The following is a 13,806-nucleotide window of genomic DNA, read 5'->3' on the forward strand; positions in this document are numbered from 1 at the left end:
GTTGAGGATCATGCTTCTACTTCTGGGCACTCAAAGAGAAAACCTCCAGCATGGCTGGAATTCAGTTCACACACAAGCCTGCCTGAAAAGTTCTCCTGCTCCAGGTCTCAGGACTCTGCTGGCCAGGTCAAGGCGGGAGTCTAGGCTTTAGGAGAGCTGATCTCGGGGTTGGAGCTCCAGGATTCTGGACTGTGCTCATCCAGGGAGCGGCCATGAAGAACAAGGCCTGATGCCGAGCACTGGCGCGGCAAAGGCCCCTCCAGCCCCTGCAAGAAGGAGCCTGCCCACAAGCACTACAGCAATGGCCATTAACACTGGCCACTGGGCAGCTGGTATCTGACTGCCTCCTTCACCTAGCCTCTCTTCAAGTGCAGCCCAGATGCTTCCTTGCAACTTTCCTCACAGGACCTTCCTAGCACAAGAGGGAAAACCCTCACATGCCTGAAACGCTGTTTTAAAGGTATTTCAATGCAACTGCCACTGTTTCTTTCACTCAAAGAAATAATGCCACTTCCTTCCCTGCAGGTTCAGGGTATCTGCACCGCCCAATTTGGGTAGATTAGTACTAACTGGCTCACCAATTCAGTCTCTTCAGCTCCAAAGTCATCTCCCAGAAAGGGGGACTCCCAAAACTCAATCCTAGGCATCCCCCACCAATGTGCTCTCTGCAGTCCCAGTTTTTCCTAGGACTTCTTTCTCTTCCCACGTCGCTGGCACAGTCCCACCTCTGCTCTAGCAGCACATGAAATAATACCCAACCAACACTCAGTTTGCTGGGAGACCACGGTGTACTGCAAGTGTCCCTACTCACAGCTCAGCAGCCTCCATCATTTTGGAGTGGCTCTCGGATGCAGCATGTGCCGACACAAAGGCGTCCCCAAGAGCGACCATCTTTGTGCTTGTGCAACTGAACTGAAGGGAATAATGGATTGCGCTGGACTCCAGTTAGACCTAGAGAAAGATTTCCTAACCAGATAATCAGTCTCCAAGGATAAGTCCAAGCAACTCTGTTTTTCGGAATGGTTCATGGCCCAGCCCAGCCTGGATGCAATCCAGTCAACTTGGGGGCCCCTTCTCTATTGTAAGTCTCTGTGGGACTTCAGAATGGGTCAGCCAGGCACAGGGAGGACAGGACAGAGGAAACCTCAAGGTTCATAGGAGCCCAGCTCCCACCCCAAGGCTACTGCTCACATGACGGATGGCCAAGTGGGGAGAATACAGAGAGGCAGCGCTGGGTCTGCCTCCAGGCCTGCTTCCTCCCCGAAAGGAACTGAGGGTCCAAGCGCAGCAGTTGCCTGCTCCCACCTCTAGGAATTCTAGCACCCCATCGGCACTCACTTTCAACCCAGTCATCTCAAACTAGTCTAGACCACAGGTGTTTCCAGGGCAAAAACTCTCTGTGGCCCATCCATGTTGTAGAAATAGTCTCACCAGGAAGAATGAGGAAGAAAATTCTTTTTAAGAAGGAGCCAATGAGGTGATAGTCGATATAGAGTATCATACCTACTAATTCCATACCTAGATATCATACCCATTAACTCATCCCAGAAACAGAGAAAGCAACATATCACAAAGATTAGGACCCAAGTGTGGAAACAACCCAATTATGGCCTACTCACATATGAGCTTTAATAACCCCCCTAAAATCCAGGTGTCCCAACAGTCCACAAGGTCCTTGGAGAGGACAGTCATCTCTGCTCACACTTTCAGAAGTCTGCTCTCAACCCTGCAGCAAAGATATGACGTCGGGGTGGGGGGTGGGGGGGGTCAACCTATTTTACACGGTGTGACTATGTTTTTTAGGACAGTCCCAATTGAAAAATGCTGCCCACGTGAATGCACACACACACTCACACTCAAACGGAACAGGAAAAGGTAATCAAATCTTCCATCTTCAACCCTTTTAAAGCTTGGAATTCAGTCATACGTCAGATTAGTTAGGAGAGACTAATCTCCTTCAGAGAAGAAGTCAGGAGATGAAATGCTGGGGGGGGGGGGGAAAGAGCCAGAACGTTCCACCTGCTTGGTTTTCAGGTTTGCCTCTGGACCAACAGCAGTAAACACTAGTCCAGCCCAGGATGCAGGAAGCAAACCAAGTAAGCAGCAGGGCAGGAAGGAGCCCGCATGCCACAGCTTAGTGACCACAAGAACACTGACCCCATGACCAGGAGACCTCTGAAAACCGAATGGGATGAGTGAGACCAATCACAGCAACGGAACTGAGAGGCAGTCCTGGGATTACAGTGCGTGAATGCACGTGTGCTCAACTTCCACACACACGCCCAGAGCCAGCCCCCATCTGCCCACAGGTCCACAGCCTGCTCCACTTCTCTCTGCCTAGGAGCGCTCTGCCGAGTCCACTTCCTATCAGCCTTGAACAGAAGGGCCTTCTTTCCTCACTACTTACTCTCACCCACAACCACTACACATGCCTCAAACTAAAGGTCTGAGTTCTAAGGACCATCTCTACGAGCTGCCACAAGTTCTTAAAAAATTCCAGGCTCCCAAACAGAAGCCCAAGCGAAGAGCACACAGCTGCTGTGCTCAGAGACGACGCAGATGAAGCTGAGTTGAGGGGCATGGCAAAGGCTGGAGACGGGGAGTGGGCAGAGGAGGACACTCACCATCTCGTCCAGGGCGTAGCGCAAGAGGCCGTGCTTGTAGAGGATAAAGAACCGCCACTGCCATTTCTGCAACGAAGCATAGAGTGAGTGGTTAGGAGGGCTCTGGCTGCGATCTCTGCTTCCTGAGTCCCTGTGTCTGACAAATCTGTATTTACGGAACGCTGGTTCCACAGCTTCCATTGCTAGGGCAGACGGCATGAAAAGAGGGACCCATGGTGAAGAACGGTGATGTGCTAGCTAGGGGAGAGGCCCAAACCACCCACTGCGATTCCACACGAGTTAAGGAGATTTAATGAGACACCTGGTTTATTTTAATTTGCAAGCTCCTCGGGAGAAGAGATGGTGTGTTGGTCACCTTTTTGTATTCTTCACCGACTAACATGTGTCAGTATTTATTTGATGAATTATCTGACATGATATGGGATAACCTGAGAATGCCAGGCACTAATTCCCCACTTCTGAAAAAATCTGGGAAACTGCTATAAAAGCGTTGTTCCAATGATCCACAGGGAGTGGGAGACAGGGAAAAAGACAGCCGGGCTCCAGTACTCACTGAGGAGGAGCAAACTAACAAAAATCAAACCTGAGAAAGAGCAAGAGCAGCAGGAACAACTCCAACGTCCGGGAATGACGAACCGGCAAGGAGTGCCCCCCTCTACTCCCCACCCAAAGGCCAGCTGCTAGGGGCCAACAGTGGGCCGACAGCACTGACAGCAGAACAACAAGGACCTGAAGATAGACGCCTTCCTTTTGGTGGGGGGAAAACATGTCTAGAACATGAGACTGTTGGTCCCTGAATCCCAAAGATCATTATGAGGATCCACGACCTATTTTCAACATTTCAAAAAGCCCAACAAAATTCGTACTTTTCTGGCAATAAGGCCACAAGAACTAAGTAAAATACCATGCTCTGCTTTGGGCCAGAATTATATCATTTATAATAATGATTTTCCCATCAGAAGCTGGAGATGGCAATTCTGTATGACCTAAATATAAAACAGGAAGGGGAACTGCTCCCTAGTTGCTGAAGTCATTGGAACACAGTCACCCCTGTGGTCCTCCCGCCTGGGTGGCAGGAACAGGATACTCAAAGGCCTTGCAAAGAGGACCTGTAGAGGGCTGGTTCCGCCCTTGGTGTCGAGGGAAATGCCACGTGGACTCTTCTTGAGAAACATTTTCAAGACTCCTACTTGCTGTTTTAAAGTCAAAATCCATTCCAGAAGGAATTCCAAACACCCCAGATACAACGCAGGGTCTGTGGGGCACTGTGGCCCCCACCCCAGAGTGCGGCATTCAGAGACCAAGAGGCAGGGCAGAAGCTCTCTGGAGGAGCCAGGGATGGGAAGGAAGCAGAGATGGAGCAATTTAGGGGGTGCAGGTGGCAGCACTTGGAAGCAAGCCCGTGGAAAAGGAAAGCATGTGTTTTAACTGGAGTCAAATCCAAAGGGGCTCCCTGGCAGAGGAACAAACCACTGGTCAGGGACAATGTTGGTTTGACCATCTCACTGCTCCCAGCAGCCTGTGCACAGCAGGGACCTGTCCTGGGCTGGGGTGCCCAGGAGAGATGAGGCAAAAGCAATGCTGGCCCTTGAGGCCCTTAACCCCTCACTAGGCTCATTTGCTGAGCGCCCAGCCTGAAGCACCGGATGGAAGAGGGGAGCTGCAGGAGGCAGGGCCTCGGCCCTGAAGGAACTGGGAACCTAATTAGCATAATACAAACATTTGCCTAACTGCTCTTTTGCCTTTTCCATGTAACTGTTTCTACAGTCAAGAGGACCCATGAAACAGGTGGCACCACATGAGAGCACCTCATTTTGAAGCAAACACCTATGAGCTCATGAAATGGGGGTTCCCTGCTCATCCTGCCATCCCACAACCCACTGTCCAGCTCCCTATCTCCCTCTTCCACTTGGCCAGTTTGCCCTTAGATGGGCCCTTCTCCAGTCCCTCCCACCCTGAGAATTCACTCTGACGCCCTTACCCGAGACCGATGCACTGGGTTGTCAAGGTGAGTCCCATCTGGAGCCAGGAGCAGCCAGCCAGCGTAAATGGGTTTTGCCTGGAGGAGTAAAAGGAGAGCAGATCATCAGTGGTCTTGGACCAAAGAGAGAGAGAACAGGTTCAACAGCCAAGTTAATGACAAACACTCTCTGGAAACACAAGTCACCTCTGCTTAGCACACTCCATGCATCTCATTCCCTAGCCACAGGCTGAGTCTCCAAGAGAGATGTCTGACAGCAAGAAACTTGTGGGAGGTCTGCAGCATCTGGTGTGGAGAGGAGAATGCAAAACCCAGTGGAAGTCTGAAAAACTGCAGAGTAGAGGAACTCCTAGGAAACAGATGCCTCCTTCAAGCTCCTGTTCGAGCCACAAAGATCAGAAAACAACGGCATTTTCTTCAATAACCATGTGAGTGCCGATGTGTGCCAGGCGAACAACACAGTCAAAAGTCCTCATCCTAATGGCACAAAGCAGGGCCTGGGAGAAGAGAGACCCCTTCAGTGATGGCAGCCAGCGTGGGCCAAACCACTGTTGACTTCCTGGTTGTATGACCCTGGGCTGAAACCCTCTGAGCTTCAGTTCTCCCACTTGAAAGGTGGGGGCGATAACAATTATATCTACACCTCACGAAACTTATGTGAGGACTGATGACACAATGCAAGTAAAACTCAGCACAGGAATGGAAAACAGTGCAGCCACTGTGGAAAAGTCTGGCAGTTCCTCCAAAGGTTAAGCGAAGAATTCCACTCCTTGGTATATACACCCAAGAAAACTAAAAGCAGGTGCTCAAATAAAAACGCAGACGTGAACGTTCATGGCAGTCCTATTAAACAGTCACCAAAGAGTGGAAGTCACCCCAACATCCATCATCAGAGGAAGGGATAAACAAAAGGTGGCCTAGCCACACAACGGAATCTTATGCAGCTATAAAAAGGCACAAAGTACTGACAATGCTAACACATGCAGGAACCTGGACATTATGCTAAGTGAGAGTAGACCCAAAAGACCACATGGCGCATGATTCCACTTCTATGAAACATCCAGAACAGGTACATGTACAGAGACAGAAAGCAGACTGATGGGTGCACGACACGAAGGGAGTGGGAAATACGGGGTGACTGCTAACAGGTAAGGGATTTCTTTTCAGAGTAATAAAAATGTTCTGGAATTAGACAGTGGAGATGGTTGTATGACTTTGTGAATATGCTAAAAACTACTCTGTATACTTTAAAAGGGTGAATTTTACAGTCTGTGAATTATATCTCAAAAAAAATCATAGCAGAAAAACACACTGAGCAGTGTCTGGCCTATGAGTTCAATCAATGTTAGCTATGATTATATTTTTTTATATCCAAAGAGTTTCTCCTCCCCCAAGACCATGGCAGTCGGAGCTCAGCGTGAGCTAAAGATCTGGACAGCAACTCTGACTCCACCCCCCTTTTCAGCCAGAGCCAGCTGGAGAGAAAGGGCGGGGAAGGCACAACCAGGCCAATTTGTCCACTGCCCTCTGGAGGGCAGGACACAAATAAAGCCCAAACCCTCTGCCTGCTGTCGACACACACACTGATCTCCGGGTGAGCCTAAGGGCTCCTCTGGAAGTGCTTTTTATTCAACGCTCTCCAAACCAGGAGGCCCTGTCACACCTCTTCAGCTGGCAGCCTGGAATCTGTGGACTCAGAGAGGAAAGGTAATTTGCCAGAGGTCACACACCATCTGCCAAGAAGAACTCTCTTTTCTTGGCTTCTGCAGGTTCCTCAAGGCCCCCCAGGAAAGCAATGGTTTTTCCCTGTGAATGTGAACAGGGCACATAACGAGGGGCTTCGGGCAAGGGGCATGGAGAGGCCTGAAGAAAGTGAAAGACTGGCTTTGATGGACACAAGAGTGGGCACTGGCAGGTAACCAGGGGTTAGAGGGACACAATCCAGGAGGGCTATGGGGTATGTGGAATGAAATTCTGCCTGGGAAAGCAGAAGCAAAGAGAGTAGAGGTCTGTTTTCTCAGCAAACACCAGCAGCACCCAGCCATCCCCAGGCAGGTGAGCACGCTCGGCTTCTCTCCAGCACCACTCAGGGATTCACACACTTATCAGACCCCATCAAAGCTTGCACACAGGATGGAGCGGTCAGCACCGGGGCAGGACAACCCCCTGTGTGTATCCTGGGCCAGGTGACTTCCCCACTTTGCCCCTCAGCCTGCAGTTCCGTGACCTGTGAAACCAGGAAGTTAGACGACGAGGTCATGTCTCCTCCATTTCTGTCCAGCTTTTATTGTACATCAGCCTCCCAGTCTCTGGCTGCAGGGCTTTGAGACAGCTTCACATTATCAGCCACATCTGGGCTTTCCCCAAAAGCGGCAGTGGGAGACCCAAGGGCTAGCACAAGTTCCCTCAGAACCCAGTCTTGGTCTCACCCTGGCCCACCATTGGTGTCCTTATTCACTCAACAAACATATACTCAGCTGAGTATGTGCATAGCCCCCATGTGCTGTACAGCAGGGAGCCTGCCAGCACCCACCTCGATTGGCCATGATTTTTTTCTTTCTTTTTTTTTTTTGCTGAGGAAGATTAACCCTGAGCTAACATCTGTGCCAGGCTTCCTCCACTTTATATATGGGTCACTGCCATAGCATGGCTGACAACTGGTGTAGGTCCACACCTGGAATCGGAACCCACAAACCCAGGCCGCTGAAGCCGGCCACACTGAACTTAACCATTATGCCACGGGGTTGGCCCCTGGCCATGACTTCTTTATACAGATCACCCCAAGGGAGACCCTTCCAGGTCGGCAGGTTGTATAGAAACGTAGGAAGGCCAGGTCAACACCGGGCATAGGGCCAGAAACACGTGCTCTGGGAGGAGGAGCAGGCTGGGAAGTGGGTATGTTCTATCAAGAGCATTTTCCAAGGCAAACCCACAGTGACTGAAGGCAGACAACAGTTGCCTAGGGCCAGGGGGATGGAAGGATTGGGGAATGACAGCTAAGAGGTACAGGATTTCTTTCCAGGATGATGAATATGTTCTAAAATTGATTGTGGTGATGGTTGCACATCTCTGGGGATATACTAAAAATCACCAAACTGTACAATTTAAATGGATCAACTATATGATATGTGAATTTCATCTCAATAAAGCTGTTTAAAAAGTCTGTGGAAGCAGAGATAAATGAGAAACTGCTCCTACCTTCACGGGTTCACAGTCCAAAGGAAATAGAGTCCTTTTCCCAAACCTAAGGAAGCCAAATCTGGGGAGGTACTGGGGGGGTCACTATGTAAGTCTTCAAGTGACTCTGCCCCCACAGCCAGATTTGGGAAACTTCATTCAAAGAGACAGGGACAAGGTTCCAAAGGTCAGTGACCCAGTCCATTGGTTTGTAGGAAGAGAGATGGAACGTGCCAGGCACAGAGGCCAGAGAGGGAGCAAGAGGCAGCAGGCGCAGGCTGACGGGGTAGAGGGTGGAGCAAAGAGTTCCTAAAAGGGCTGACTTGGTGCCCACAGCTGGATGACAAGAGCCTCCAGATGTCTACTGTGCCATTCTACCTCCTCAGGAGACAGGGAGGTACCTGCCACCCTGCACAGCCATCCAACTGAGCAAATGACCGTGAAGGAGGTGAGGACCCCCAACCCCACCACACAGGAGGGCGGCCTGAGGTGGAGAGGACTCTCTGGGCACAGGCACAGCTAAAGCAAAGGCACAGAGACAGGAATGACTGCGTTTGAGGGGCTAGTGAGGAAGGAGCCAACCTAACCACACAAAGCCGCTCCTGCTGCTTCCCTCCTCAAGCTCCCCAGCACCTCTACTGCGAGCCCCCGGACTGGAACCCACCCCACATGCCCGAGAGCCCAGCCTGTGGTCCTGAGCCGGCCACCCTGTCCTCAGCCCACAGGCGTGGGAAGGGCCTCCCAGGAAGTGCTGCTGCTTCTCCCACCATTTCTGACTGTCTAAACACGCCAGCAGCGGGCCTGGCAGTGGCGCTAAGTCCAGAAGTGCCCTCCAGAGCCACTGTCCCCACAGGACCAGAGGCTCACAAGCAGTTTGTAAGGCAGCACTGCTCCCTCTCAGGCCTCACCGTCTGTCCTGGAGAGGGGCCTCTGACAGGCTTGAAGGCATTCTCTTCCTGAGAGCCCCATAATGACAGACACACAGACTCTCAACAGACAACCCAAAAGGAAGCTGGCACACGGGAGCGTGTCTAGAAACTCTTAGTGGTATGCTAGCTTTGTTGTTTTCTGATAGGGTGGCTGGGGTTTCTGTTTTTGTTTCTGTCTTCTGAGGGAGAGACGGGGACAGGAGAAGCAGGCATCTGTTGTTGATACAGAGGAGCTGAGCAGTAAGGATCCAAAGGACAGGACTGAGTTCTGTTTCAAGCAGGCCACCCCAGAGGAAGCACACTGGTCCAGATCCCACATAAAAGTGACCACACAAGAGTGTCCTCTGAGCTACTTCCCTTCAGTTAAACTCGGCCTTCCCTCACAGACCAAATCAACTGGAGGCTGCACTCCTGGCTGGCCTCCGGGAAGAGGCTGCTGGTGGTCTGGGCATACTCCTCACCCCAAAGCCCTTTCGAAAATGGTTCCCTGAAACTTCTGCTTCCTGGAAGATGGAGTAGACGTAATTTTGTCCATTCCTCCTACTAAGTACGAATAAAACCCTGGACATAGTACATAAGACAAACCTAAGAAGACTGAAAGGTGGAGAGAGAAAGGCAGATGGGCTGGGAACCTTGGACCCTGAGAAACGACATGGAGGTATGGTGTCCTGGGTTTTCTTTTTGCCTCATTGTCCCAGACTGGGGACTGCAGGAGCCAGCAACCTGAAAGTGCCAACAGGCACAGATAAAAAGAAGCCCCAATAAAAGCCTGTTCTCTCTGACTGAAGCACCAGGCAAGGGACAGCTGGGTGAGAGAGAGAACTCTCAGACAACAGCCACCCTACTCCAGACACACACCACAGAAAAGATGCAGCTCCACCCTGACCAGCAAGGGCTGCACTTCCACCTTGCCAGCTCAGAGGTGCCCTAGCATCCCTGCCAGGGAAGGGTCAGGAGGCCAGATAGGGAGCTGGGACTTTCATTCCCACCCAGCAGTTCCGAGGCCCCCTCCCTTTCCCTGCTGGGGTGATGATGCAGGAGGGCACGTGGGGAGCTGAACTCCCACCTCCCCTGGCAGTACCAAGGAACCTCCCACCTCAGGTGTCAGTGCAGGCCAAGTGGAGAGTCTGGACTTCTACCTCCACCTGAAGGTAAAAGGCAGTGGTCCCCCTTCCCTGCTGGAGCAGTGTGAGAAAGAGCCGACTGAAAGAGAAGGATCAAACGCAATCCAGAGTCACCCAACATAACGTGAAAATGTCCAGGTTTCAACAGAAAAATCACCACTATACCAAGAAGCAGGAAGGCTGCAAAGTCAATGAACAAGACATTCGATGGACGCCAACATGGTGGTGACAGACGTGTCAGAACCACCTGACAAGGATTTTAAAGCAGCCAATCACTAAAAAAATCTATATTGAAAAAATCACTATAGATAAATATAAAACTTATCATAAAAAAATCAAATCCTAAGGAAAAAAATTCAAGGAGGAAGAGAAATAAAAATCAAAGAGAACAAACAGCAAATAAAAAATAATTATAGCCTAACATATCAATAATTACATTAAATGCAAATGGTCTAAACATGCCAATTAAAAGACCGAGACTGAAACAGTAGATGGAAAAAAATGATCCAACTATACACTGTCTACAAGAAACTCATTGCAAACATAATGATACAGACAGGATAAAGTAAAAGAACGGTAAAGATACACCTCACAAATATTAAAGGAGAGCAGAGTTGCTATGTTAGTAACAAAGTAGACTTCAAAATAAAGAAAATGACAAGAGACAGAAAGAATATTATATAATAACAAAGGCTCGATTCATCAAGAAGACAAAGCAATCCTAAATGTATAGGCACCAAATAACAGATCTGCAGAGCACTGTGAAGAAAAACTGACAGAACTAGAAGGAAAAAAAAATAAACCCAAAATTACAGTTGGAGACTTCAACATTCCTCTTTCAATAATTGATAGAATAACTAAACAGAAAATCAGCAAGGACCCAGAGCAATCAACAATACCATCAACCAACATAATCTAACTATAGATGTTAGAACAGTCCACCAAACAACAGCAGGTTATACTTTTTTTTTAAGTGCCCACAGAACACAGACCATGACAGATCCTACCTTGGGCCGTAAAACAAATCTGAATAGAATCAAAGAACTAAAATCAATGTTCTCAGACCACAACGAAACCAAACTAGATATCATCAGTAAGAGAAAGGTAACAGGAAAATCTTCAAACATTTGGAAACTAAACAATACACTTGTAAATAATCTTTGGGTCAAAGAAGGAACCTCAAAGGAGATTTAAAAAAACAATGACACATCGGGGGCCGGCCCAGTGGCGCAGTGCTTAAGTTCACGTACTCTGCTTCAGTGGCCCAGGGTTCACAGGTTCGGATCCTGGGTGCAGACCTAGCACGATTCATCAAGCCATGCTGTGGCAGCATCCCACATAAAATACAGGAGGACTGGCACAGATGTTAGCTCAGGGCCAATCCTCCTCACACACAAAAAAATAATAAATAATGACATCAAAATTTGTGGGACACATCTAAAGCAGTCCTGAGAGGGAATGTTATTGCACTAAAACACTTACGTTAGAAAAGAGGAAAGGTTTCCAATCAGTAAGCTCCCACCTCAAGAATCTAGAAAAAGAAGTACAAAATATACCCAAACCAAGAAGGAAATAAAGACAGGAGCAGAAACCAATTAAACTGAAACAGAAAAACAGTAAAATCAATGAAACAAAGAACTGGTTCTTCGAAAAGATCAATAAAATTGATAAACTTCTTGCAAGACTGACCAAAAAAAAAGAGAGAAGACACAAATTAAAATTAGGAAATACCACTATAGATCCTGTAGACATCAAAAGGACAACAAGGGAATGTTATGAACAATTCTACAAACATTAATTTGACAACTTAGCTGAAATGGACCAATTTCTCAAAAAAAACCCAGATAATCTGAATAACCCTATAACTATTAAGAAAATTGAACATGTCAAAAGGGGCGGAGCAAAATGGCGGGGTGAGCTGACCTGGGATTCTCTCCCCTCCAAAATACAGCAAAGGATTGGAAAAACTGAATTTCAGAGAATAAACATAATGCTAGCATGTGAGAGACCTACAATACCAAGAAGGCAGAGATCATAAACCCTACTTACAGCCTCGGAGGTGCTGGAACGGTAGGAGAGAACATCACTCCCTCCCCTAGAGTCTGCGATCTGCTGGGCGGGTCAGGAAGGAGCGGGGGAGGGGCCGCCCGACCCGGGATCACCCAGGACTCCTGCCGCTGGTTCAGTGGAAACCTGCAGACGGGGGGAAAGCTTCCGTCCATGGGGACCCCATAAACCAAGGGCCTCGGGAGACCAGAGAACAGAAGTGATCTGAACCCAGACCGGCGCGTGAGAGTAACAGCCCCTCCCCGCCAGCAAAGCCAGTGGGCGCAGCCATCTTGCCCCAAGGCAGAGAGCTAAGACGCCGCTCTTGACCCCCATCTAGTGGCGACAGGCTGTAACTGCAACCGAATTCTACCACCATGCGGAAAAAACGCTCCTCTACCATCCAGTACTTTATAAAAGCCCCAGACCAGAAGGAAAACAATAAAAACATAGAATTAAGTCCTGAGGACTTGGAAGTAGGTAAACTAAGTGATAATGAGTTCAGAGCAGCTGTAATGAAAAAACTCAATGAGGTAGAGAGAAAGAGAGAGAAGCAAGCCGAGTTCTGGAATTACTTCACAAAAGAGATTGAAATCATAAAGAAGAATCAAAGAGAATTACTAGAGATGAAAAACACAATGGACCAGATAAAACAGAATACGGATTCCCTGAATGCCCGAGTAGACACCATAGAAGAGCAAATTAACATAACTGAAGATAGGCTGAATGGCTCCAGACAGAGGAAGAAAGAGAACTAAGAATTTAAAAAAATGAGGAAAATCTCCGAGAGATAATGGATTCAATGAGGAGTAAGAACATAAGGATCATAGGAATTCCCAAGAATGAGTAAAAGGAAAATGGAGCAGAAAGCGTGTTTAACAAAATTATTGAAGAGAACTTCCCAAATCTAGGGATTGACAGAGAAATGTGTGTAGAGGAAGGTTTCAGATCTCCTAGGTTTGTCAATGTAAAACCTACTGCAAGGCACACAGTAGTAAAATTGGCAAAAAGGAAAGATAAGGAAAGAATACTCAGGGAAGTAAGAAAAAAAAGAGAATAACCTATAAAGGAGCCCCCATCAGACTGTCAGTGGATTTCTCTACAGAAACCTTACAAACTAAGAGAGAATGGAGTGACATAGTCAAAGCTTTAAAAGATAAAAATCTTCAGCCAAGAATAGTCTATCCAGCAAGAATTTCCTTCAGATATGAGGGAGAAATTAAATCTTTTCCAGACAAACAAAAGTTAAGGGAATTTGTAACTAAAAGCCCTCCATTACAAGAAATCCTCAAGAAGGCTCTCATACCTGAAAGAAAGAAAAAAGGGAGAAAGCGGACACAATCCACAGATTAGGGAGACCGATGGATAGAACCAGAACAGGATAGCAAATATTCAACTATAGCATTAAGGTAAAGGTAAGGAAACTACCAAAGCAAGGATGATCTTATCACTCTAACTACAAATTCACAAGATGAGTTGGAATAAAAATGAAAATACCTATTTAGGAGGGGAAGAGCAAAAGGTCTAAATCAGTGTTGGTCAAGTAAGTAAGAGACCACCAGAGAATAGACTATATTATACACGAGATTCTAAATTCAAACTTCAAGGTAGACACTAAAATAAAGTACAGAACAGTCACAAATCATAAATAAGGAAAAATCTAAGAAACCCAGCATAAGAAATTGCAGTATTAAATGGGTAGGATAAAGCACACAGGAAAAGAAACGCAGGAAAACAAGATAATGAGTGACAGATTGACAGCATTAAGTCCACATGCATCAATAATCACTCTCAATGTGAACGGACTGAACTCTCCAATAAAAAGACACAGAGTGGCAATGGATTAAAGAACAAGATCCAACAATTTGTTGCCTTCAGGAAACACAGCTCAGCCCCAAGGACAAACACAGACTCGGGGTGAAGGG

At 47.9% G+C, this 13,806-nt stretch overlaps 1 protein-coding gene across 6 annotated transcripts in view; it reads right to left on the reverse strand.

Annotated features, from left to right (window-relative positions):
• Nucleotides 1–13,806, reverse strand: part of LOC111772037 (myosin phosphatase Rho-interacting protein-like) — a 93,064-nt gene that overhangs the window by 8,146 nt on the left and 71,112 nt on the right. For all 6 annotated transcript variants that reach the window (XR_011425860.1, XM_070234971.1, XM_070234967.1 and 3 more), the window contains 2 exons: nucleotides 4,606–4,683; nucleotides 2,625–2,690 (listed from right to left, as the gene is read on the reverse strand). Coding sequence is in view for 5 of the 6 variants with exons in the window: in XM_070234971.1 (XP_070091072.1) it covers nucleotides 2,625–2,690; nucleotides 4,606–4,683 (144 nt within the window). In the remaining variant the exon portion in view is untranslated. The remainder of the gene's footprint in view (nucleotides 1–2,624; nucleotides 2,691–4,605; nucleotides 4,684–13,806) is intronic.

Source organism: Equus caballus, chromosome 15, assembly GCF_041296265.1.
Source record: "Equus caballus isolate H_3958 breed thoroughbred chromosome 15, TB-T2T, whole genome shotgun sequence".
Taxonomy (NCBI): Eukaryota; Metazoa; Chordata; class Mammalia; order Perissodactyla; family Equidae; genus Equus; species Equus caballus.